Source organism: Leopardus geoffroyi, chromosome C1 (genome assembly GCF_018350155.1).
Source record: "Leopardus geoffroyi isolate Oge1 chromosome C1, O.geoffroyi_Oge1_pat1.0, whole genome shotgun sequence".
Taxonomy (NCBI): domain Eukaryota; kingdom Metazoa; phylum Chordata; class Mammalia; order Carnivora; family Felidae; genus Leopardus; species Leopardus geoffroyi.
In genome coordinates this window covers 191,991,881-192,018,009 of record NC_059328.1, presented here as the reverse complement: position 1 = coordinate 192,018,009, position 26,129 = coordinate 191,991,881, and the positions used below count along the sequence as shown (strand labels likewise).

Here is a 26,129-nt window from a genome sequence, read left to right as displayed (position 1 = left end):
TGTTCTTAAATCTCTAGTGTTGAACAGATGAATAGAATTAAACATGCCTGTTCCCTATTTGTTGAAAGAATTCACTTGGTTTGACATAGGTTTAAAATAACACTGTCTAACATTTACATGATGCTTGGCAAGCGTATCATTTCAGTAGAAACTTTAGTTTTGTCCAGCATGAAGCAGTTTGTATGTAGAGCACTGTATACTTTGAATCTAGTATGTTATTATGACCTTGTCAAAGATGTAAGGGACTGTACTCGGAGTTTGGGACAATTTAGTATTTGTGTAGAAAACTATTTATCTATGATTTTTAGCTGGTAGAATCAAGGTCCCCCCAACCGCTTTTTTTCAGAAAAGTTCCCAAACCACTGTTAGTGATGTTTTAAAAACGTCATGATAACTAAATATTACTAAACAAATACCAAGACGCCTTTTGGTTATGTCACTAAAGATTAGTAAAAAGTCTGTTGCCCAGTGCATCACTGGTACTCATTTAGCAATGAGCCATAATCATTTGTTGGTGATTGGTAACTTGCTAGTTTACATTATATTTTAGGTTCACAAAAATCAGTGTCAGTTGGATAATGCCCTCTATTTGATATTTTTGCTCTCAAAGACCAGTTCCACAAAAGAGATTTAAAAAGTTGCTTTTAAAATATTTTAGAAATTAAAACTTTAGTGGCTGCCTTTTATTAGGTAGCCTTTTAAAATATAGCTTGGATATAAGCTGAACAACGTTATTCTTTAAAAAAAAAAAATTTTTTTTAATGTTTATTTTTGAGAGAGAGAGAGGGAGGGAGGGAGGGAGGGAACATGAGTGAGGGTGAGGGCAGAAAGTGGGAGACATAGAAACTGAAGCAGGCTCCCGGCTCTGAGCTGTCAGCACAGAGCCCGACGCAGGGCTTGAACTCATGAACCGTGAGATCATGACCTGAGCTGAAGTCAGCCGCCCAACCAACTAAGCCACCCAGGTGCCCCTGAATAACATTATTCTTTCTCACCTAATAACTTTGTCATATATGTTGGTGAATATGTGGAATAAGCCACTGAAATAGCTTTTAAAGTATGTAAACTCTAATTGAACTACCTTGTAGCCACAATAGAGAGACTAGTGCTGTTTGTGTAGAAACTATTGTTAAAGGGGCATCTAATCACACAAAAGAGAAGCTTGTAGTGAGTGTTTTCATATTAAAAACATCAATGGGAATGCAAGCTGGTGCAACCACTCTGGAAAACAGTATGGGGGTTCCTCAAAAAACTAAAAATGGAACTACCCTATGACCCAGCAGTTGCACTACTAGGCATTTATTCACGGATACAGATGTGCTGTTTCGAAGGGACACATGCACCTCCATGTTTATAGCAGCATTATCAACAATAGCCAAAGTATGGAAAGAGCCCAAATGCCCATCGACAGATGAATGGATACAGAAGATGTGGCGCATATATATATATATACAATGGAGTATTACTCGGCAATCAAAAAGAATGAAATCTTGCCATTTGCAGCTACGTGGATGGAACTGGAGGGTATTAAGCTAAGTGAAATTAGTCAGAGAAAGGCAAAAATCATGACTTCCTCATATGAGGACTTTAAGAGACAAAACAGATGAACATAAGGGAAGGGACACAAAAATAATATAAAAACAGGCAGTAGGGGCGCCTGGGTGGCTCAGTCAGTTGGGCATCCAACTTCAGCTCAGGTCATGATCTCACAGTCTGTGAGTTTGAGCCCCACGTCGGGCTCTGCGCTGACAGCTCAGAGCCTGGAGCCTGCTTTGGATTCTGTGTCTTCCTCTCTTTGTGCTCCTCCCTTGCTCATGCTCTCTCTGTCTCAAAAATAAATAAAAACATTTAAAAAGATAAAAAAAAAAAAAACAAAACAGGGAGGGGGGACACAACAGAAGAGACTCATAAATATGGAGAACAAACTGAGGGTTACTGGAGGGGTTGTTGGGGGGGGGGATGGGCTAAATGGGTAAGGGGCACTAATCCTGAAATCATTGTTGCACTGTATGCTAACTAACGTGGATATAAATTTTAAAAAATAAGAAGTAAAATAAAAAATAAAAACATCAAAATGTTTTGGTAATCCTCCCTTTGTTTTGTTGGGATTATCTGGATAATAAAATAGATCTAATGTGAGGCATTTTTACCTTAATTATCCAGGGGCATATTGAAATTCTGACTTTGAGTTTATTTATACTGACTTTATTTTGCTGTTTGTTTTAAGACAGATCAGTAATTTTAAAAAATGAAACCAGTGGTTCCTTTTGAAGTGTAGGATAAAGAAAACGAGGGAATGTGCTCTACCCTAGGTTTTGTAGATGGCTGAGCGAATTATTAAAAAGTGTTCTACAAAAATTATCCATTCAGCATAGAGAACTACCTGCTATTTAAATCTAGACCAAGAGAATTTGGGCTAAGCTGCCAAAATAGTAAAGCTTCCTTTATTTGAAATTGTGTATCCTTTTTACAGAGCTGAAGTTAATGGCCCACTTACCCACTCTTGTGATTCTGACAAATCTTACAGAACTCTCAATTAAAGCAACTTCTCTGGCAGCCCACGGTTATCTGTTTGCAGTTACTATTTATATGAAAGTTATAATAGAAATGTTGTTTAGATTTGCTATAAATTCATATGTAATTTTGGTTCTGTATGACCTTCTAATTAGCGTAAGCCATTCCATCAAAATCCTTAGATATAGAAACAAACAATTCAAAAGATATTTTGTTTTTGACGCCTGACTTGTGATTCAGTGTATTACGTAGATTGTTTTTCTACGCTCAGACGTGCGTAAAAGCCTACTAGTTTGTGATGCTTTATAGAATCAAACAGGGTCGTTTTGTACTTCTGAGAATTTGGATATTTTTATTTTTTTTATGTTTGTGTAAAACTATGGAAAGATCCAGAAACTAATAAAATGAATACTCACTATAGAGGGAGTAGGAACTTGCAAATTGGGACAAGGGGAGAAAGGAGACTCTCCACTGCTTGGTTTTTATTCTTTGGTTTCTCTGGAACCATGTGAACACATCGCCTATTCGTAAATTTAAAAACAAGATTTAAACATTGAAACATTGAATGTGCCAAGTGGAGATAACATTTAATGAAAGATGGAGTTGCACATACTATAAAAAGTTAAAAGAATATATCCAAAGTGAGTTCATTTTGGAAGATGAGGGCAAATCAATCATTGCTGCGTATCATTATCCCTTTCCTCACATCATAGATGAAGTTTTTTGCACATTTACTGTTCAGCAGCTTGACATGACCGAAATCTGATGATGACAAAAATACCAGCAACTAACAGCCATGGACTGTTTACTAGGTATCCTACCATCTGCTACTTACGATAAGTATTTTGGATGTGTTGTATCTTGGTGCTTACCTGTCCACTAAAGGTACTCTGTCTCCACTTTATAGGTGAAGAAGTTGAGACTCAAGCGAGGCTAAGTAACTTGCCCAAGGTCACACAGCTAGTAAGAGTTAGGGCTGAGATTCAGAATTAGACCCGATTAATCTAGTCTTATGTTCTTGATCACTTTTATCTACTTGTTGCCTCTTTGTGAAGTAAAAGGAACCAAAATGTCACTTAAGAAAGAAAAAAAACCAGACATAGTGGAAATCATTTATAATTATTTCTTTTGTCGGTAAATTAGGGAAATATTGGAACTGGTCATTGTAACTCATATTTACCTTTCATTTAATGAATGTGGAAAAGTAAAATGTTGGTGTTGTGCTCTGCTAACATAGTGTTGAAAAGTTGCCCTGGATTCCTAACGCATTTTTAAAAAATTAATGTGTTTTTCCTTCCTTAGCATAAGCCGGACCAAGTTGAGGGAGGTGGAACCAGCAGCATGCAGTGGAACCGTGAAGGGTGAACAGTGCCCTAACAAAGCCCTTCCATTCACCAGACATTGTTTCCAACGTATCCTCTTAATTGAGTGGGCATTGAAAAGTATTAACTCATTCGGGTTCATATTTCATTCTTAAGCCACGTGAATGACTTTTGAAATCATAACTATTTGATGTTCAAAATAATTTTTATATAACTTCTAATTTTCATGATGTCTTCTGGATACTTTTTTTCTGCTTACATCATTGTGATTCTTTTTCAAGAATTACATCAAAATTGGCAAAATTGATGGCAAGTAGCAGATTCTTCCAGTGGCTGGCACTTGATTAAATTTTGTTAAGAGAATTCTGGTTCTTGTGGTGCCTCTTAAGTAGCTTGTAAGAAGCAACAATATATAACACTCAATTGATGGAAAAATCAAATCATATTATTCAAAAACTGTTTTTAATCTTCCAAGAAAGTTATACAGTTTTACAGTGTGCCTTTTGCTCTGGGAATAGTTTGCTATTTGTGTTGGGTACAGTGCTGATTTGAAATGAAGGAAGGATGAACTTCACTGACTGGGAAAAAAGATACATTAAGGCAGAATATACTAGAAGGAAACCTGTGGTAAAAGGGTTTCATTCAGGCTGGTTATGAAGTCTTACTATTTTTAGTTTTATTAAACATCTAAAATTTAGTAGCATTTAAAAAAATTATACAGTAGCAGTTACTTGTTCTTTATTGTCTTTGACTTTTTGCCTTCCTTTCTGTTCTTGGGATTAAATTTTCACTTTTTCAGCATCACTTTCTATGTAGTTTTATAAATCGCCTTAACTATAAAAGCAAAAAGGAAAAACAGTAGGGTACTTTCTTGATAGGTATAAAATAAGTCTTAGAATATGTAGCCAGGGGCTAAAAGTTTGGATGCTTAAAAATGTTTATGATATAAGACTGATGTTCTGGGGCGCCTGGGTGGCTCAGTCAGTTAAGCATCCAACTTCGGCTCATGTCATGATCCCACCATTCCCGAATTCAAGCCCCACATCGGGCTCTGTGCTGACAGCTCAGAGCCTGGAGCCTGTTTTGGATTCTCTGTCTCCCTCTCTCTCTGCCTCTCCCCAATTCACGCTCTGTCTCTCTCAAGAATAAAAGTAAAAGCATTATTAAAAAAAAAAAATAAAACTGATGTTCCAATTTTAATGGTATGGTTTTGATCTAAAAGTAAGTTTTCATAAGTTGTAAGTTTGAGTTTTGTGTTGGAAATGCTAAATGAAAAATCCAAATTTGGATCGATGAGTTTTTTAGAATTAAAATATAATTAAAATTTTTATTCTTTTTAAAGAGTATTTGTATTTGAGAGAGAGAGACAGAGGGTGAACGGGGGAGGGGCAGTGGTAGACTGAGACAGAATCTGAAGCACGTTCCACACTCTGAGCTGTCAACACTCTGAGCTGTCAACACAGAGCCAGCTGCAGGGCTGGAACTCATGAACCAGGAAATCATGACCTGAGCTGAAGTTGGGACACTTAACCGACTGAGTTACCCACGTGCCCCATTCTTACTGAGGATTGTATGCAAAAAGTTTTCCTTAAAGTTTTTTGTTTTTGTTTTTGTTTTTGTTTTTTTTTTACCATTATAGTGCAACTTTTAATAGTGTGTGAAGACTTAAACGACCCTCCTTTTTCCAAATAACAAAAATCAGAAAGGCTATTAAAGAGACACCTATTAGGAGCCCTTTAGCAAAACAGACTCTTTTATCTTCTGATAGATTCAACAATTACCATTTTCCCACATCAGTAGTTGGGTTCCTTCTTTAGCTTTTATAGATAAGAAAATGTATTACTTGCTAAACATAAGGGAAGAAGCAGATTTTATATACAAATTTTAAAAAGTAATTTGAGTTTCAGTGTATTACATTCTTAACTTTGAAAAACACAGATATCCTCTTGAACCGCTCTCAGCAGCTTTTCTCAAGTTGCACGGCCAAGTTTGCAGACGGACAGCAGTGCTCTGTGCCCGTGTTTGACATTACACACCAGACCCCTCTGTGTGAAGAACATGCCAAAAAAATGGTGAGTTCAGATTTTATTTTCGGCAGCAGAGACTTTCAAACTTTGGATAGCAGTCCACAGTAGAAAATATTTTGTGACTTGGTACAAACTGTATGTAAATATATAAAATATCATATATCATATCATATCATATCATATAATGTAATGTAATATAATGTAATATATAATATGTAAACATACTTGTCATGACCCATTGAGTAAATTCCATAGCTTCATTTTTAAATTTTTATTATTGTTTTTAAAGAGTGGGTGTTTTTTTTTTTTTAATAATGCTTATTTATTTATTTTGAGAGAGAGAGAAAATGAGCTTCAGCAGAGGAGGGGCAGAAAGACAATCTGAAGCAGGCTCCCTGTTGTCAGCACAGAGTCCACTGTGGGACTTAATCTCATGAACTGTGAGATCATGACCTGAGCCAAAATCAAAAGTCGGATCCTTAACTGATGGAGCCACCCAGGTGTCCCTTCATAGCCTCATTAAAAAAAAATTTAAAAAAAACCTGTCCTAGGGGTGCCTGGGTGGGCCAGTCACATGCACCCAGTCTCTCTCTCAAAAAATAAACTAAAAATAAGTTAAAAAAAAAACTATTCTAGAAGGTATTTAGTAGTTACTAACATATAGTTATTTTATTATCTATCCTTATTCTATACCTCTCTTTGCCTTAAGGTACATTTTCTTACACTTAACAGATTTTTCAAGCTTTCTTCACCCCATTTCTTTAGATTTTTGCTTTTTTATATTCAATTCTGTGCATGTCTTGGATATTTGATAAGATTTCGGCCAAAAGCCAACCCTTTCTATAATTCTATTGAACTTAACTATTGCTTCTGTTAATGCTAGTATCATAAGCCCTAATTAATTCAGAGTAATTTGGAAGGAGAGGTAAGTCTGAATTAGTGGACTATCTGAATTACATCATTATTTTTAAAAAGTGCATTTTTATTACTTTTACCTAGATACTTGCTGAGTTCTGCTATTTGCAAGGTAGTATGCAAGGTATATGTGTGAAAAAGCTGAGTAAGACCATTCTTTCCCTCTGCAAGCATTTTACAGTTTCAGGGGAGCAGCAGGGTAACTGAATGGCCATTGGACCAGGACCTCATAGTCTAAGGCTATGATCCTGGTGTTGCCACCAGCTAAATGTGTCACAAGGACTGTTGTAAGTTAAAGATTACGTCTGAGTATAGCAACGTTTGTACCCCATCAGTCCCCCAGTGAGAGACTTAATACTGGGTGATAAAACCTACGCAGATCTCTTGGCTCTACTTTCAAACTGTCTTGAATCCGGACACGTTTTGCCAACTCCACTGCTACCATTCTGCTCTCGAATTGGTCTGGATTATTGTAATAGTCTCCTAATTGGTCTCCTTCTTATTGCCCCCTTCTTATCTGCACCCAGATGTCCTGTTCACACAGCAGTCCGAGTAGGCTGTGTGTGTCCCACTTCCTTTGAGTTTATGTGCAGTAAAATCCACTCTTGGGTGCACAATGCTGTGAGATTGACAGTGCATACATCCCTATAACCGCCACCATAATCAAGATCTGCTGTCAATCCCCCCAAATTCTCTTGTGCTACCCCTCTGTAGTCTACCCCTAAGTATCTCCACTGATGTTTTCCTGTCCCTGTAATTTCACATTTTCCAGAATGTCTTATAAAAGCCTTTTATTATTTAAAAAAAATTTTTTTTATTTTTTGCATTTATTTATTTTTGAGAGACAGAGCACAAGCAGGGGAAGGGCAGAGAGAGAATGAGACATAGAATCCGAAGCAGGCTCAAGGCTCCGAGCTGCCAGCGCAGAGCCCGACACGGGGTTTGAACTCACGAGCCGTGAGATCATGACCTGAGCCAGTCACTTAAGTGACCCATTGAGCCACCCAGACGCCCCTAGAGGCCTTTTAGAGAATGCACTTGTGGTCACTTTAGTTCCCTGGTCAAAACCTTCCAATGGCTTTCCAGCACATCCACAATCAAATCTAACATTTTTTTTTTTTTTTTTTTTTTCCAAATCTAACATTCTTATCACGGCCTATGAGACTTCCTGATCTGGCCCTTGTAATTTTTCCAGCTTCATCTTGTACCCTCTCCTTACTTCCAGAGTTTCAGCAACATTGGCCTTCTTGCTGTTTCTTGAACCCTTGAAGTATGCTCTCACCTCGTGGGCCTTGCACTTGTTTTTTTTCTCTTTCTCTAGGATGTCCTTTTCCTTGGTTTCTACATGCCTCTCTCCTTCATTTCATTCGGGTTTCTGATCAAATGTCACGTCATCAAAGAAGCCTTCCACTTCCTCTCTGCCCAGTCACTTTTTATCCTCAGACTCTACCTTATTTTTCATCCTAACATTTATGTCTGTCTCATTGTATTACTTACTATTTTATTTATTGTCAGTATCCTTTTACTAGAACGTAACCTTTACAAAGGCAGGAACATTTTTTGTCCATTGCTGTATCCCCAGTGCTTAGAACAAAGATGCTCAATAAGTGATTGTTGAATAGTTAGACGCATGGCCGGGAGAGGTTGAGATTCAGAATTAGACTCAAGCGCTGGACAGGACAGTCATTGGTAGAAGCTGAAGCTACAGGACGTCCAGGCTGTCACACAGAACATGTTATTCAATGGCTATGAGACCAGACAGCAGATGGTAAGTTAGTAAATGCAGCATCCTGGCACGGAAGTAGAATGAGGCAGTGAGAAAGTTGAGAGTGAAGAGTGTTTGCAAATAGTGGAGGCAGTGAACAGTTGGCATTAGGAAAGCCGCTAAGGCATAGGGGCGCCACCTCTGTGGGGGAGCTTCGTGGGGAACTACCAAGAGCATGGCAGGGCCTCATTCTGGAGCAGTTCTGTGGGGACTGCCTGGCACATTACCAAGAATATTGCCGGGCTGCACAAGCTTAGGAGAATAAGACACACACCTAGAACTAGAATCAGGTGGTACTGCGGTGTCTTATGAGTAGGACTGGTGTATCTTGAGCTGGACAGACTCTCCTGCTTAACGTCTCTGCTGGTCCTAGAGGGAAAGCCTGGATGGATGCCTAGCATCCTGGTGGGTACTGGTGGCTGCTTAGTTACTATTTGTTGAGTTAAATGATGGATACGATAAAAGTAGACCTCAAGTATTGAGCTAAAAAGGACTATTAGAGGCTAGGAAACAGCCTTTCTTTGTTTTTGTTTTTTTTTGTTTGTTTGTTTTATAAATTTGTACACTTGTGACTTTAGTCTGTAATTGTTTTTAAAGATTTTTTTTAAATGTTTATTTTTGAGAGAGAGAGAGGCAGAGAAAAGAGGGAGACACAGAATCTGAAGCAGGCTCTAGGCTCTGAGCTGTCGGCACAGAGCCCGACACGGGGCTTAAACTCATGAACCGTGAGATCATGACCTGAGCTGAAGTTGGATGCTTAACCGACTGAGCCACCCAGGAGCCCTGTAATTATGTTTAGATTCAAGTATGTGGCTAGTGTTAAACTTCTTTTAGATTTCCTGGATTTATACTTTCAGTTGTAAAAATCACTATTTTGTATACCACCAAGAAATTTAAAAATGCTGCACAGTACACTTCTTACCACTGAAAATTTTTGTTTTTGTTTTTGTTTTTAAGTTGATTTATTTATTTTAGAGAGAGAGAGAGTGAGAGAGTACGTGAGCAGAGGAGGGACGGAGGGAGAATTCCAAGCAGGCTTCATGCTCAGCACAGAGTCCGATGTGGGGCTTGATCTCATGACTGAGATTGTGACCTGAGCAGAAGTCAAGAGTTGGATGCTTAACTGACTGAGCCACAGGCGCCCCTTTTATAATTTTTGTTTTGTATGTATCAAAATAGCTTCTTTAGACTTAGACATAGATTTTTATCTTCTCTAATACTCCTGGTTTCAACTGAATTACTTGAGATAGAAAAGGAGGTAGTTTCTACATCATCATCTTTGATACAGCTTTGTCTACTTTGTGGTTATTTTCCTTTCTCATTTGGTTGTTGCTTTGCGGGGGAAAAAAAAAAAAAAAAAAAGGAATTGCGGTCAGCTCTTCAATGAGTATCTGCTTCACTAATGAGTTTTATGCCCTCAGCTACTCTTCGTGCTTTTGTACACACAACAGTTTTCCCTCTTCATGTGAAACCAACAATGCACATGCCTTGAGTCAAACAGTGACGGTACAAAGAACTGTTGTCACCCTCGCACATACGTAGACCATGCCAACTGTAATGACCATCACCGGGCCAACAGCAGTTGCACCCCAGTTGCAGAGATACTAAAATGTACCTTGGAACTGATGAAATGCAGTATTCAGATTGAAGGGTGGCCGATGAAGAAAGCTGGTTATATTGTTAATCTCTTGTTCCTCCTTGCTGGTTCTTACCTTGTTCACTCAAGTGAGTAGCAGCAGTTATATAAAGCTGCGGTCCCTTTGTCTTCTCTCTTTACCTTGTCTCCCTGGTCCATGTAAATTACTTGAAGGGCTTTTACGGTGTCATGATTTCTGAGGCTACATCTCCATCCCTTTCTTTATCCCTCATACCATTTCCTCCTCTATCTCCTGGGACATCTTCGTACCTCAAATTATATGGGAGCCAAGCTGAATTCCTTAATTTCTCTTCTGAGTCCATATTCTGCTGTGTGCTCTGTTCCAACTAATGGTATCATCTAACAGTCCCCCAACCTAGAAACCCTAGAGAGACGTGTTAGAGTGTTCTTCCCTTCATCCAAGGAGCTGTCACATCTTGAGAATTCTGTCCCTACAGAGCCTTGCTTTTCCATTCCCACTCACATTGCCCGTAGCCATTTATCTTGTATTGACTGTTGAAATGGCCCTCTGATTGGAAATAATGCCTCCATTCTCTTGCCTTGTCTGTTTCATTGCTGCCAGTGTAGTGAATCCCTTTAAAGCATTTGTCAAGTTGTGTTACTCCTTTCATCAAAAATCATTTCCCATTGCCTATAAAATGAAGCTGAAAATCCTGAACATGGTAATCAAAGTCGTACGTGATCTGGTCCTCAACTTCTTTACAGCTTACTTTTTATATTCCATCCTCCATTACACCATACCCCAAGCACCAGTCATACCCAATTATTTGCTGTTCTTTTTGTCTTGTGAGTGTCATTGCTATAGAATGATCTTCCCCTTACCCCAGTGACTTAAAATCCTACTTATCTTTTAATCCCACAAAACTAAAAGTAATTGATTTTCCTTTTGTACATGCATGGAAGGTATTTATGCCATTATTGCCCTATTTTCTCTGTACTGTATTTATGTATACTTATATTCTTGTTCTTTCCATGAAAGAGTAAGTTCTTTTGAGAATGCAATTACATTTCATTCATTCTGGGTTTTTTTTAAACACTACAGCACCTATCACAGTGTCTTTTTTTTTTTTTCTCCTATCCCTTCTACCCACCCACACCTCCCTCTCGGCCTGCCAAAATCTCACAGTGTCCTTAAATGTGGAGTGAACTGTATGTATTGATTTGGATTAATTTGAATTAAGTTAAAAAAATGAATTTTTTACTCATTTACTTATGGTTATATTTGCTGTAGGTATACAGTATGTTTTAGGCATTCTATAGAATGTTAAGAGATGGGAGTAATTTTTTCAGATAGCTCTTAGGCTTTTCCCAAACATTCTCAGTTTAAAAATACCCATTTGTTCATTTCAAAGGATAATTTCTTGAGAGGAGATAGCTCCCGTAAAGTTCAGCACCAGCAGCAGAGGAAACCCAGGAAAAAAACCAAGCCTCCTGCACTTACCAAAAAACACAAGAAGAAGAGACGGCGTGGACCTCGTCGACCCCAAAAACCCATTCCCCCTGCAGTCCCCCAAGGGAACCTCAGCATGCCCACCAGCGTCTCACTGCCAGTGGAGACCGCTCAGATCCGGTCAGTGATGGTTCTCACAACACCTAGCATCATCTCTGTAGCGTTGCAGCTCGGCCACCGAAGCCATTCGATAGACGAGCCTAGACCTTGTAGTCTTCAATGTAATTTTTACCAAATATCTGACTGGGTGAGATCTGAAATAAAGTTTTTGACTGTAACACAGAAAGCAGATGCTGAAATTGAGAATTTGTCTGCCCTCAGATTTTTCTGCTTTAGCAGAAATTCCATATATGTTTCGACAGAAATGTTCCGTCAGAAATCTGATACCTTACTGATTTTGGCAGGAGTTAAGCATTTTGACCAGTCGAATGAGGCTTCTGTTTCAGCTAGACATTTCAGTTTTATCTGTCCATTTCACTTTTTAAAAATTACTATTTGACTAGACTTGAAATTCTAAAAAGTATTAAGACACCCTCAATGCACAAAATTGTGATTTGTTCTACGAATGTGAGGTAAAGCTATCTCGAAATGGTTGCCTTCTCTTCCTACATGGGTGAAGATTTTGGGGCTATGTGACTGAGTATGGTCAGGTCTTCCTTTTGCTTGTAAATTTCCTTTTCTGGAAGTAGGAAAAGGAGACATTTTAAGCTAGGATTTCCCATTTTCACATTTGACGAATGTGTCTTGGGGACACTGGTGTGAAGGGATAAGGGGCGTGATGGGGCCAACTGTGTCCTCTTCCCCAGGAGCCCATCCACGCCGGAGCTGAGTGCTGATGAGTTGCCGGACGACATTGCCAATGAGATCACTGACATTCCACATGACTTGGAATTGAACCAGGAGGACTTTTCAGACGTCCTGCCACGGCTGCCTGATGACTTACAAGATTTTGATTTTTTTGAAGGTATGGCTCAATTTTTTGATTCAAGAAGTCTGAATGAGTTTTTAAAAAGGGAAATAGCGTTTGTGAAGTATTCCTCCTCACACACAGTGTCTTCCACCGTAATTAGAAAATGCAACCCTGCTAAATCGATTTTACCCTGCTTTCAGAAGGTAAGGAGTGCGGTTTGTCCAACTAGCCAAATTAATAGGCTTAGTAGGTTGATCATTCAACTGTTAGGTTGTTAACTTTGTCCCTTTAAAATGAGTCATTTTACTCTATTTTTCAACAAAAACATCTTAAACTTGAGTTTACTGAAGCCTTTTAGAACTCGTCCTATTCCAATACCCCACCCTGTACTTGAGTTGAAGTGCACTTTTCTAAAACGAAGTTTGCTTTAATCCCACCAGTTCTGTGGTGCTTTCAGGGAAAACCTTTTATGCCCTTAGAAAGTTTCTTTCACCATTAAAAACTGGGTATTTTTCTGGTGACTAGTCAAGTTCCTAACTCTAGAGATGTTTAATGTTGGAGACGAAGTCAGTGGCAGCCCCCAGGCTTTCCTCTCATGAAAACTGGCATGAGGGGAGCAGGACTAGCGGGAAACACACAGAAGCGTTTTGGAGAGGACTGAGTGCGAGTGAGTGCTCGGCTCCCGGGTGCACCGCCTGTCTCTTTTCCCGTCTTCTACGGCCGCCCTCCTGCTGGAGGAGAGAGTTCAAGAGCAGAAGCACCGAGGGGACTCTTGCATGGCCTTTTGTCTCCAGTCCGAACCAATATGATATATTTTCTATTGTAATGATTTTGACATAACTTCAGGTAAAAACATGTGTAATCAGACGGCCACCATGCATTTTAAGTCAGTAATGCTTAGAAGAATCCTTACGAATTTAACGCTTTGGCCAGCTGGGTTTAGACACTGCTGTAAGTAAACTGAAGATACAGGCTGCAGGACAGCTTGACCTCTCAGGCCTCTCCTGCAGACTACTCTTTCACTCTTTCTTTCCAGTCTAGTCCCTGGAAGCTTCCCTTTTCTGTGGGGCCTCTCTTTAATAGAATACTGTTACAGATCATTCCAATGGAGGATTTTTGTGGTATGGCATACGTAACGACTCTGCTGATTCTCTTGACGGCTTTTGTTTTGCTCAGGAAAGAACGGAGACCTTCTTCCAACTACCGAAGAGGCCGAGGAACTTGAGCGGGCCTTGCAGGCTGTCACTTCTCTTGAGTGCCTGAGTACCATTGGGGTACTTACCCAGTCAGATGGTGTGCCAGTCCAGGAGCTGTCAGAGAGAGGAATAGGGGTGTTCTCCACAGGTACTGGAGCTTCAGGAATTCAGTCCTTGAGCCGAGAAGTAAACACAGACCTAGGGGAGCTACTGAATGGGCGCATAGTACATGATAATTTTTCTAGTCTAGAGCTGGATGAGAACCTGCTCCGTTCTGCTACCTTGTCTAACCCACCTACACCCCTGGCAGGGCAGATCCAAGGGCAGTTCTCTGCCCCAGCCAACGTCGGCCTTACTTCTGCCACTCTGATCAGCCAGAGTGCACTTGGGGAGAGAGCCTTCCCAGGACAGTTTCATGGACTACATGATGGCAGCCATGCCTCCCAGAGGCCACATCCTGCCCAGCTGCTGAGCAAGGCAGATGACCTAATCACCTCACGACAGCAATACAGCAGTGATCATTCACACTCCTCGCCCCATGGAAGCCATTATGATAGTGAGCACGTGCCGTCTCCCTACAGTGACCATATCACCTCTCCCCACACAACATCTTACTCTGGTGATAATATGGCAGCTACCTTTTCAGCAGAGATGCCCATCATGGCGCAGCACTTGCTCCCAACCCAACTCGAGGTGCCACTTGGAGGAGTCGTGAACCCCAGAACTCACTGGGGCAATCTCCCTGTCAACCTTGGAGATCCCTCTCCATTTAGCAACCTTCTTGGCGCAGATGGACATCTTCTTTCCACTTCCCTATCCACGCCACCCACCACTTCGAACTCAGAGACCACACAGCCTGCCTTCGCCACCGTGACCCCCAGCAGCTCCAGCGTGCTTCCGGGGTTACCGCAGACCAGCTTCAGTGGCATGGGGCCTTCTGCTGAACTCCTGGCCTCCACCTCTCCCAAGCAGCAACTCCCTCAGTTCAGCGCAGCCTTCGGCCACCAGCTGAGTTCTCACAGTGGCATTCCTAAGGACCTGCAGCCCAGCCACAGCTCTATAGCCCCTCCTACAGGCTTCACGGTAACAGGTGCCACAGCTACAAGTACCAATAATGCATCTTCTCCCTTTACCTCCCCTAACTGAGCGCGTGTCTGTGTGTTTGCAGGCAGGTGGGGAACCTGGTGTTTTCTATCTTTGTTTCCTGTTGATCATCCCTTTCCCCTTTTCCTAAAGAAGATTTTAAAAATAACAGATGGGGACTAGAGGGGAACTCCTTTTTCCAGTTAAACAAGTAACCCTGCAGTGGACCTCGCTTCAGTGTTCACATGTGCTCCTTTGCACTGGTGCTCATTCCCTCCCGGCGGGTTCACTCTTACCCCAGTGGTTTCCTTAGTGGCTCAGCACAGTGACTGGAAAGAATTGATTTTTAGCAGCAAGTCCTAGAAGTGGAAGATACCTCAGATTACCAGTGCCCTTTACTATTTCCTAGTATTCAGATCAATGCTTTCCATTCTATTACCAGGTCTTTACAGAGGTGGTTCTAGATAGAATGGTCCTGTTCATCGAGTTCCTGTGTAAGAGACAGCAAATGGTGTGTAGGGACAGATCAAGGCTCTGACTTAGCACCAACTGCTAAACACCGCACGAGGCCAGGATTCCATTCCTAATTGTGATCATGTTCAATTAAAAAGAAAAACATTATTAGTCTTCTGACCGCCTGTGTGTATGTGTGCGCCCATGTGTGTGTTTTTGTGCAGGGCAGGAAGCAGCTGTCCCATGGTTGTTCTTTTTCTTTCTTTCTGGTTTTTTTTCTTTCCTAACGAGTATAATAAGGCTCTTACTTCTCCTTTCCCACGTCTCACAACCCTAATAAGGTTGGTCATCCTTTCCCACCGAATTAACGAAGTTTCCCAAGTAGAGAGGGTGGTGGTCTGGTGACGTGAATTGTACAACCCTCTTCCGCTAAGTTATCTAAGAACACGAGAAGCTGAATTCATGTCAGGGCCGTGGGGATGTCACAAAAAGCATGGAGTGACTGCAGGGTTGCTGAGATTCTGAGGTCTGGTGGTTATTTTGCCTTTTTAGACAGGTGTTTGTTTCTCCATCCTCTCTCATGGAATACATTCACAAGATGTAATTAAAGACCATATTTTGATGTGAAAAGCAGGCTAGGTCAGATACGTTTGGAAAGATGGAGTCTCCGAACTCCTTGGTCCATCTTTTACTTTTGAATTTTTCATGTTTACAGTAGTGATTCTTTGGTAAGAGTTGTAAAATGTTGAAGACACTTGTAGAATCAATGTGCCAGTTGTGAAGTGACGTGTAATATCTGAAGGATACACATTTTAAAGTTTCTTTCAAAGCAGAATATGGAAATTAGACCTAAATTTTACCTACCCTGTTGGTACTTTTAAAACCATTTAAGTACTTAGATTTAAGTTGCAGAAATTTTTTTAAAGTACCCAGATTTTAGGGTTGAAAATTATATTGGGTAGTTTAGTAAGTTGGTGACTATGGAAATGAATATGTGAGGTTTCTTTTTACCTGCCTTCTCCCCTGCCCCCTTCCCAAGGGTGGAACTAGATTTTAAAGTCATCTGTACTCTTCTGCTTTTGCTGAGAAGTTTCACCATCCCCTGAGATACCATTGGCTATTTATACCTGAGTCTAGTCTAATTTACATATATATATTTTAAAAGATGAGTAGAGAGAACATATCTATTAATGATGTGATATAATAATTCATTGGTCAGGGAATATTTGATCTGAATTCCTTTTCAATAGGTAAAGATTTGGATGTATTTTCCTACTTCCTATATGTATTCTCTTTATGCCATGCTAATTCTAACCAGTTCCCTTCTTTTGAAAGCTTTTCTTTCTCTGCTTTTTAAAGGAATGATGGTGATCAGCAGGCATTATGCAGATGCCATGCGCCTGAGGTTATGGAGGGGAAATGTCCCATGACTGTATGAAATCATTATATGCCCTATTTTGTATTTATTGAAGTTTCTTTTTGTGGGCCAAAAATATGTTTGTAATATATTTAGTTTTTTTTTAATCATGACAATTGATTGGAAGATTTATTTTTTAATAGCTTTGCCTTTTTTGCAGATTGAGAAATTTCTAAATTATAAATTATGTCACAAAGCAAAATTATATTTGGTATCACCATAAATTTCTATTCTGAACGGTGAGAGCAGATAATTTGAATATTTCTCACCTGTGAACCTATGTTAGTAAGCTTTTTTATTTTAATGTACTGTAATGAAATGATGATGAGTAGTTACCTCTGCTCAGAAGTGTCATTTAGTTTGCTCCAGTCGTTTCGCCTCCCATTCTAATCCTCGCCGGATAACTGTCCATTCCCAGCAATTTGGTCTAGTCTCCATCGTGTACTAATCCAAGGTTGTACCAGAGCAGGACACTATCTTATCGGCCCCCTTCTTTGACAGCAAAGGGAAAGTCATGGGGAGTCGGTTTGAACTTTTCTGGCTATTTGTCCCTCGTGGTAGCTGCTTAAAATTCTTCAGTTATCAAAACTGAGTTTGCAGTAAGTTGCACATTTTATTGTTCGCAATTTTCTGTTTTGTGTGCATTTAAAAGCCCTTTCCTGCTTTCTAATAAGGAGGCACGAAATGATCAGGAATGTTGCCAGTTACAGCTTCACACCAAAAACTTTTGAGTAAATTCATTTTTGTTTAGACGCCCACAGTGATAGCTGAAGAAAGGGCACCCGTAGAAAGTACCAGTGTAGGTTTGAGGAATTAGCAAAAAACAAATTTGTCCTCTCATTTCATCTACTGCAAAACAAATATCCAAGCTTGCAATTTGCTTTGCCCTTGCGGTTTCTTGCGAGTCCCTTTTTGGAAGACAGAAGAACATCTGTGAACCCAGAGACACCTGTTACGTTTTTCTTTTAGCTGATATAGAGCAATTCTCGTCTATCAGTAGTAGGTTTGCTGTTAATGTGTAGAGGAAGGAATGAATTGTCTTTTCCTCCAGAAACAGGAAAATTAGTGTCTTTTAAATAGCACTTACACTATACTATAATAAGGCAATACTGGAATCAAAAACAGATTGTATGTAAGGTCCTAATTAGGTGGAAGCTAGCTTTTTATTCTAGGGTGAAACTCATCAGAAATAGTGGCAGAGAAGGGTCACTCTATTTCTGCAGTTCTTTGGGACCATTTATAAAGGCCAGTTAGATTGTGTTAATGTGATTTAATTTACAGAGTTGCTGCAGTTAATGGATACATTCTGTGCTCTGAGAATCTGAAGTCCATTCTAACGAATGATACTCACTGGCTGTGATCTATAGCATCCGACGAAAAGATGTGTTTTCTCTCCTTTACTCTCTCTACATAATTGTTAATATTATTTTAATTAAAGTACTTAAGACATTGTTTTTTTCTCTGTAAAAATGGCTTAGTAATTTGCACATCTGCGTAGGTTATGTAGCTAGTAACAATTCACAATAGTAAATAGCAATTACACTTAACCCACCAAATGACAGACTATGCAATGGAAAAATTTTGTAATTATCGTCACAAAGCTTATATGGTGAAGGATTTTTTTTTTTTTTTTTTCCCTCTAGTAACCTACCACGTGAGATAGAACTGCTTTATAAGTGACTTCCTGAGCAATTTCATGCTGGCAGGCAGTGCGGTGTGTCTAGTGTCCCTCCATGAAAAGATTATAATTTCCTAAGAAGCAAATAGTAGGTATGGAGATAAAGTTGGAAGATGTGTTTCTTTGTTTTCTTTTCCTTAAGATTGTAGTTACTGTCTTGAGTGGTGTCAGGCTAAAGAAAGCTAATACTTTATCTTTGCCAAATAATTATTTATAAGATTTATTTCTTCAATAAGCCCATTTATTTCTTTGATAAGCCCAATGTCTCAACTGCGAGCTAAGCCTCCTCACTTTCTGTGACTAACACTAAAAGCTATTCCTTATCAGAGCTCGTTCTCAGGCCACCATCGCAACCCAGAGGCAAAGACAGTGCTTTGATTTGGAAGGAAACGGTGTCTGTGATAACGCGCCCGATCTGTAAGCTTTCTTCTTAGGTGAAAGAATTTCTGTTTCTATTGACCAATATACCATTCAGTTTTTTGTGTTTTAAGTAGGCTCCACACCCAACATGGGGCTCGAACTCACAACCCTGAGAACACAAGTCGCATATTCTACCGACTGAGCCAACCAAGCACACCCCCTTCCATTCAGTTCGTTGTAACTTGCGCCCTTACGTTTGTCGTCCTTCCTGCCCCCTTGCGAGGGGTTCTGGGGCTGCATCAGCAGTGTTTGAGGCGGTCGCCCTTTCTCCGAGTTAGTTCAGTAGGTTGTTGTGGACTGGTATTGCAAAAAGATGAAGATATTGATAACACTAAACTAATTAATCAGTTTCGACTGCATTTGAGAAATTTTTTTTTTGGTTGCTAGTTTTCAGGTTCTTCAACCTCTTTCTTTTTAGCCTTTTAACATTCTACTAAGTTGTGTTTTTAATCTGTTTTATGTGGAATAATCTGATCCAGTGGTCTTCTAAATGGTCAACAGAACTCTGCAGTTGAATGAGGCAGTTTAAAGGATTCCTTAAAAGAAAATGTAGTCATACTGAACAGTCTTCATCTGTATCTTTTAAACCATCACTAACACCTACATCACTCCAAGGATTTTTTTTCCCGATGAGAAATACATTTCTTGGTGAGGTGGGAGGTAGAAGTATACATGTGATAGAACATCGATTTTTTTTTCCCCCCTCTCGCAATACAGTGAAAATACGGAATCTTCACTGGCATTCTATAGAAAGGTAAAACAGTTTAATGACTTCTTAATATCTTGAGCCTTATAAGCGTTCCAATATCATACCCTGGAGGGAACAAGAATCCATGTTTAGTAGATTCAAGTAACATTTTAAATGCTATCTTTCAAAAAATTTGACATAAAATACCAGTGAAGAACATATTTGGGTATCTGTTAAGCATTTCCCCCTGACTAGTGAGTTAGGAAAGAAAACCCAAAACACAAGTGAATAATTCTGTCTCCTAGTAGCCGGTGTCATTAATGCAAAAATTGCGGGGCCGACTTAGCCTCATTTCTCAATAGCAAAAATTCTCGTTCCCTTCACCTCTGATTTCTGTCAGCTTTCCCCTCTCTGCACTGTGATCAACAGAGCCAATAAAGGACACGTGGCATTTCGGAGAGAGAGCAAATTTGGTGTGACTTTCTTGACCATAAACTAGGTTCCCAAGTCTTGGGAATGTCTGACTACTTTGAGTGGCAGAGTTTTTTGGTGATCTAAAGTTGAGTCTGAAAAAGAATGTTGCAAGAGAAAAGCTTTCTAACTCTTGGTAAGCTCTGTAGGGCAGCCCAGCTTTCCTCCCCTCTTCCCTCCTGCCTGCCTGCCTCCGCCTGCCCCCAGTTCTCAAGTATGCACATGTACAGCCTGATCTGTCCTGATCGTGGCCTGAGAGTACTAGGAGTTGCCTCTTGCACTTGTTTGTTGTTACTTGTGTGTTTAAGCTGGGGACCACTGAAGTAAGCTCTAGGTGCACCCAAAGTTCCCCTTGGAAAAAATGGCAGTATGCAGTGCGGAAGGTTCCAGTGCAGCTAGACGCCACACCATTGCTTTTGCTCGGGGACTAGACTGATTTGCCCTGAAGGGACTCCCCCCTGCCTGGTTCGGGCCCAGTGGGCTCCAGCAGATTAGCGTGGAAGTGACAGGAAATCTGGTGCTTGGAACATTGTCTTCATCTGCTCAGAAGGGTTGGAATCAGTTCCTCGGCACAGTGATCGTTCTTTTCGCTGTACAGTGTTGAGTATGTCTCAGGGATTCCTTGTGGAAATTAGGGCAGTTTTTAAAATAAGAAAATAGTTTTAAAAGAAACTAAAGGTGACTCACCATTGAAGAGAGCGCAAGAAAGAGAAAACATTTGGTTTCATAGCCCGCCGTGTCTTGCGTAGGACTCTTCCTTTTCTCCTTCAGGCTCTCCTCCGCTTCAGCAAACAGTCCTTTCCCACCACGCACAGCTTTAAAAGTTTTATTTAAAAATTTCCTTCCCCGATGAGCTTTCAGAATACTTATTGTAGATTTTAAGAGAAAAGGTATATTAATTTATACTATTAACATCACCTCATAAATTATAAGTTTTATACTAAAGCTGTATTGAGTGTAATGAATTATGTTGCCTATGTGTTTTAATAGCTTAAAAAATTATATATGAGCTTTTTTTTTTTTTTTTTTTTTTTTTTTTTTGACAAAACAAACTAGTGAAGCACCTTTTTACACTGGATCTCTGCCGTGTCAAGGTGTATAGCTATCCTTTGCTACCTTGCAGATATATAAAATAAAAGGATATCCTGGGGCCTCAAAACGTAGAACACCTTTAGACCATTTATTACTGCTCATAGAACTGTTGGGCGTCGTGTTTCTTTAGTAACTGATCTGTGGTTTACACTTCAGATGGCTAGAAGCTTAGTTACAGGGTAAATAGAAATACATAGATCAAGCAAAGCTCCCAACTACTGTAGCTGGAATTTGTAAACTTAAGTTTTTAAGACCTCCTTTATTTCCTATGGATTTATTCTTTAATTTACAGTTTATTCTGTAAGTTGGGAAGTAAAATAGAGAAAATAATAAGTCTAGATGTTCTCAGTGTCTTATTCAGGAACTTTTTATCCCTCCTCACTAAGGAATTCCCACTGTGACTTAAAAATAGAATTAAATTACTCGTGTGCATGTCTCTGTCTGTGTTTTTACACACATGCAAAAATATACATTGGGGGGGCACGTGTGTGGGAGAGGTGAATGTGTGCTTAGGTGAAAATAGAGGAAGGTAACAGAATGTATTGTAGAAATATGACTATTTAGAGGGGGCTATCAGAGTTATTTTCTCATTGTCTCCGTAGTATAAATACACCAAATTCTTCATTATGCTATCTTATGTTAAAAGGCTATCTCTGATATCATGTGCATTTTCTTTTAACTTTTGATTAACTTATATATTACGCTATGTTTTTAAAATGACGTGAGAAACAGCAGGTTCTAAGACCAGCCTCTCACCTTTGAGCATAAAAATTAGAGAGAGAGAGAGAGAGAGAGAGAGAGAGATGCAAACCCAGACGTGAGCTGTGTTTATCTACTGGGGTGATGGGACCAGATCCGTTGAACCTTTCTTTATGTTAATAATAGATCTCTTCATATTCTGAGTTAGAAAATCTTGAACATCTTTTCTTGGTAAAGTTAAGGAAAGTATAGGCTCTTTTTAAAGAATGCCATTTTTTGAAGGGACTGCTTTGTTGAAAGAGTTGGTGGGATCATTTCACCATGCATATTTCAAAGCTGGGATGATTTTAGTTATCTCCAAAAATCAATTTTTTTTTTTTTTTTTTTTTTTTTTTTACTCATTTGTGCTCTTCCTTATGAAGTGAGTGTGCCCCCGGCCCCCGTATTTTGGTTACGGGAAAAATTATGCTACCCTTGACTTTTACCTGATTCATAGGGAATTTAAAAAAGATACATTCCTATAGTTTGAGTTTTGTCATTTTGCTATACATTAATTACTGGCGTATCTGATGGTCTCAGATAGCCCGAACTAGAGTTGTTATTAAGTGTTCCAATCACATTTATATTTCAGATTAAAAAAAAAAATCATGTACTTTGAAATATGTCAAAACAACTCCTGATGCTACACCTGAATTTGTAGTTCTCTTTGAAGCCTCATTCATCTTAGGTATAGTCAAGACCTAGGAGAGCTTTACATGTCGTTCCTTTTATAGTTGTATTTCTGCATCTCCCAGTTTCATTCACTCTTGCTTTATGGATTAAAAAAAAAAAAATCTGCATATTTCTTGTACATATGCATGCAAATGAAAGAAGGGGGTTGGTTTTGGTGCCACTCCTCCCTTCAGTTACTGGTTAATGGGATTTGCTAGAATAAATTCCCCCTGATTGAAGGGTGAAAATAGACCCTTTTGTGTATATCTGTACAGAGATGTGTATATGGGATGTGGTGGCACTTTGCTGAATGTGAACTTGCCTTGTTAATGGAAAGATTGAAAAGTATTATGTTTATTTATACATTTGTATAAATCTATATATACACGTATGTATATGTGTGTGTATAGATAAAGCTATATACATATATTTCCCTAAATGTGTGTGTGTAATAGATAAACAGCCTTTGTGAAGCAAGATTATCCGTCCCTGGAAAACTCTGGGTTATTCTGTAAGCAAGAGGAGGTGACAGTCTAGAGTACATTATCAGTGCATCCTAAGACGGAAGTCCTTTGGATGATAGTCTTGTTCATGGTTATTATAAGTGAATTCCTGCTAGAACTATTCGTACTTTCCAGTTCCACTATTCTTCACCTTCATGCCTTCTCCTATCCAAGTACTAACCAGGCCCGACCCTGCTTAGCTTCCGAGATCGGGCGCATTCAGGGTGGTATGGCCGTAGACTTTCACTGCCTTCTAAATCAGTCTCTCATCACACTTCATTCGGTACTCCCTGCCCCCCCCCCCCCCCCTTTATTATGGCCTTTCTAGCCAGAAGCATTTGGCTTAAGCATATTTCATTAACTCCTCAGTTGTTTCTTTTAAAGATCTTACGCTCTTAAATTTTCCAGAAGATGTAAGTTTTGGTAATAGTTTCTAGAGTAGTTTTGAGGATTGGGCATTCGTCTTTGTCTCAAAAACGAGCAAACCAACAGTCAAACAAAACGCATTTGAAAGTTTTACCTAGATAATTTTGGGACATTTTACTCACATTGGCAAAGAACATAATTACGATTTTATTAATTGATAACAGTGTTAGGTTTATTTTCTCATTTACCGTCATCAATTTGTCACTTAAAAATTTGGTTTACTTTGTGTTTTAGCCACAAATTTGCCATTTTCATTTTTCATGGAAAGCGTACAAAGTCACGCATATGCCTCTTGAATTCTCTAACTCCTTTTACTCATGATGAAACTGCTTTAATGAATTCTTACGTAATGAGTTTTGCTGTATTTCCTCTTGACTTTTTTTCACGTTGGTGACATTCTGTTTTAACTTTGCTGCAGCTCTCTACAACACTTGCATCCCTATATATTGTGCCTTTAAAGCTCTTATGCACACACAGACAAAAGTGTATATATACATGTTGGAGCATGTGTACATATACTTTCGTATATACTCACACAGTATGTCTCATATATTGTGGGAGTGGATATATAGATATTCAAAGGCAATGAAATGTTGCTTTCCAGATATATATGTATATAAATAGTGTTGATATACTGTATATACACATGTATATGTATGAGTTTTAAATGGCAATCTTTTACATTTAGCAAAATGCTGCCCCTACTGGAATATTGTCACTGCAGTGGCAGTTGTATGTAATGATTTAAAATACATTATCGAAAATTATTTAAAAGAACATTTAAAAGTCTCATCTAAAGACATCCACACATTATTTATTTATCTTCCTTTTCCTTTTTATTGTTACTTTTTTTTTTTTTTTAACTGAAAGGGAGACTGTCATTTTTTAAAATGCCATCTGTCCCATAGGAGAAAGAGAGAGAGCGCTGGAGATTCACTTGAGGAACCTTGTGCATTTTTCCTCTCTCTCAAATGGAGATGTACCACAAACCAGCCTGTTTATTTCAGTTATAAAGCAATCCTAACATTTCCATTAGTGTATGTCATCCACCATCTTCTGGACCAACTTAATTCGCCAGTCTGCCTCTTCCTTTCATTAGTAAGTAATGATCACTGAGATCATTTTGCCTGGGGGGGAACTTAACTACTCTCTAGCTGCAGGGAATTATATCACCTAATTGTTATTCTGCCTTGTTCAAAATTCAACTTTGAGGGAAGGCAGCGCTCCTGAAGCTGTCTTGAGCATGTTTTGCATTTATTTACTTAAAAGGTCTTCCCAGACATTTTTTTTTTTCTCTTTAAAAGAGCTCCAAGTCTGCATGCACTTGCCATAGATTTCTTATTCCCCACAACTTCAGGTGTTTTCATTAGTATATCAATTTGACACGCCGAATGACAGACTATTAAGGAAAAAAACGTTGACTATTTTATTTTGTGATGAGTTGGCAGCAGATTACATTTCAAGACCTCACAGAGAGAGGAACATAAACATAGATGGACAATCCTCCATTGTAAGACGTTACAAAAAACGCAAAAACAAAAAACAGTGGATTGAGAGTTCCCCTGAACACTAAAACAGAGAGGTTGGGGTTTGAGGGATTTCATGGAATAGTTTAGCTGGAACTTGATATCAGAAGCAGCCTTTAACAGAAAGCCTCTTGGCAATTGTATGGTACTAACTGCAGTCCTGAGGTGTGAATTGAAACCAAGTTGCAGTGGGAAATCAGAGGTGAGGTGGTAACATCTTTGAATCCAGTAAGTGACAGGTTGCACAGTTGTAAAATCTCTTCTTACCAAGTAACTGCACGGTAGCAAGGACTAGCGGTTCTCAAAGCCCTTCTTTTTCAGTGTTCTCATTCACCTTGGCACACAAGTATGTTTAACAGGCCATACATTAAAACTATTTACAAAAAAAAAAAAACAAAAAAAAAAAACCTGCTTAAAGGGAACTTACAAACTGAGAATCTTCTCTCTATTTGCATGAATAGTGGCTAGAAGCTTAGTTATATGCACAAAAGCTAAGGGGCCACTTGTTTCTGCACAGACTATAGGAGCAAGATGAGGAGGTTGGCAGGTTTGGGTAAGAGCCCCACCCCCCCACCCCCATCCCCCTGCTGCCCAGTTCTAACGGAAAAGCGTATCTATGGCATTGAGTATGGTATTGCTGGGGGGGTGGGGGTGGGAACCACATTTTGGGAGGCGATGGGCTTTTGGTTTGTAATTTCCCTTTAAACATGAAGAGATGGCTCACATTTTCCATATATATCTCAATGAATGTACTGTATTACTGTTTTAAAAATTTGATGAAATAATAATGGATTGGTCTCCTTTTGTTATCTGGTCCTTGTTTAATTTGTTTAAGGGTTTTTGTATACAAAAGTTTACATTTTTATGTATATTTTTCTTGTGTAAAAACTGATGTAATATGTGTATAAAACACTGTATGTATTATCTGTATATAGTGTGACAAAATGATTTTTCTTTCTTTCTTTTGGATGTATTAATAAATCTTGCTGTGAAGTAGCCTTGTTTTGGGTATAATTTCCTTTGCCTGGATATACATAGAAGCTGCAAATCCAGGGCACACATATTCCCCCCTTTGTTATTTAAGTGGAGTAATTATTTTAATGTATTTTATCAAGAACTCCAGGGAGATGTATTCATGGTTCTTTATGGTTAGACCAACAACGATTAATATTTGTAGTAGCTATAGATCAGTTAAAGCCTAAGTGA

At 39.2% G+C, this 26,129-nt stretch overlaps 1 protein-coding gene across 6 annotated transcripts in view; it reads left to right on the top strand.

Annotated features, from left to right (window-relative positions):
* Window positions 1-25,919, top strand: part of INO80D (INO80 complex subunit D) — a 77,003-nt gene extending 51,084 nt beyond the window's left edge. For all 6 annotated transcript variants that reach the window (XM_045480915.1, XM_045480912.1, XM_045480916.1 and 3 more), the window contains 5 exons: window positions 3,817-3,926; window positions 5,775-5,908; window positions 11,553-11,770; window positions 12,457-12,614; window positions 13,737-25,919. In XM_045480915.1, the coding sequence (XP_045336871.1) occupies window positions 3,817-3,926; window positions 5,775-5,908; window positions 11,553-11,770; window positions 12,457-12,614; window positions 13,737-14,902 (1,786 nt within the window). In that variant the 3' untranslated portion in view covers window positions 14,903-25,919. The remainder of the gene's footprint in view (window positions 1-3,816; window positions 3,927-5,774; window positions 5,909-11,552; window positions 11,771-12,456; window positions 12,615-13,736) is intronic.
* Window positions 25,920-26,129: the final 210 nt, after the last annotated feature.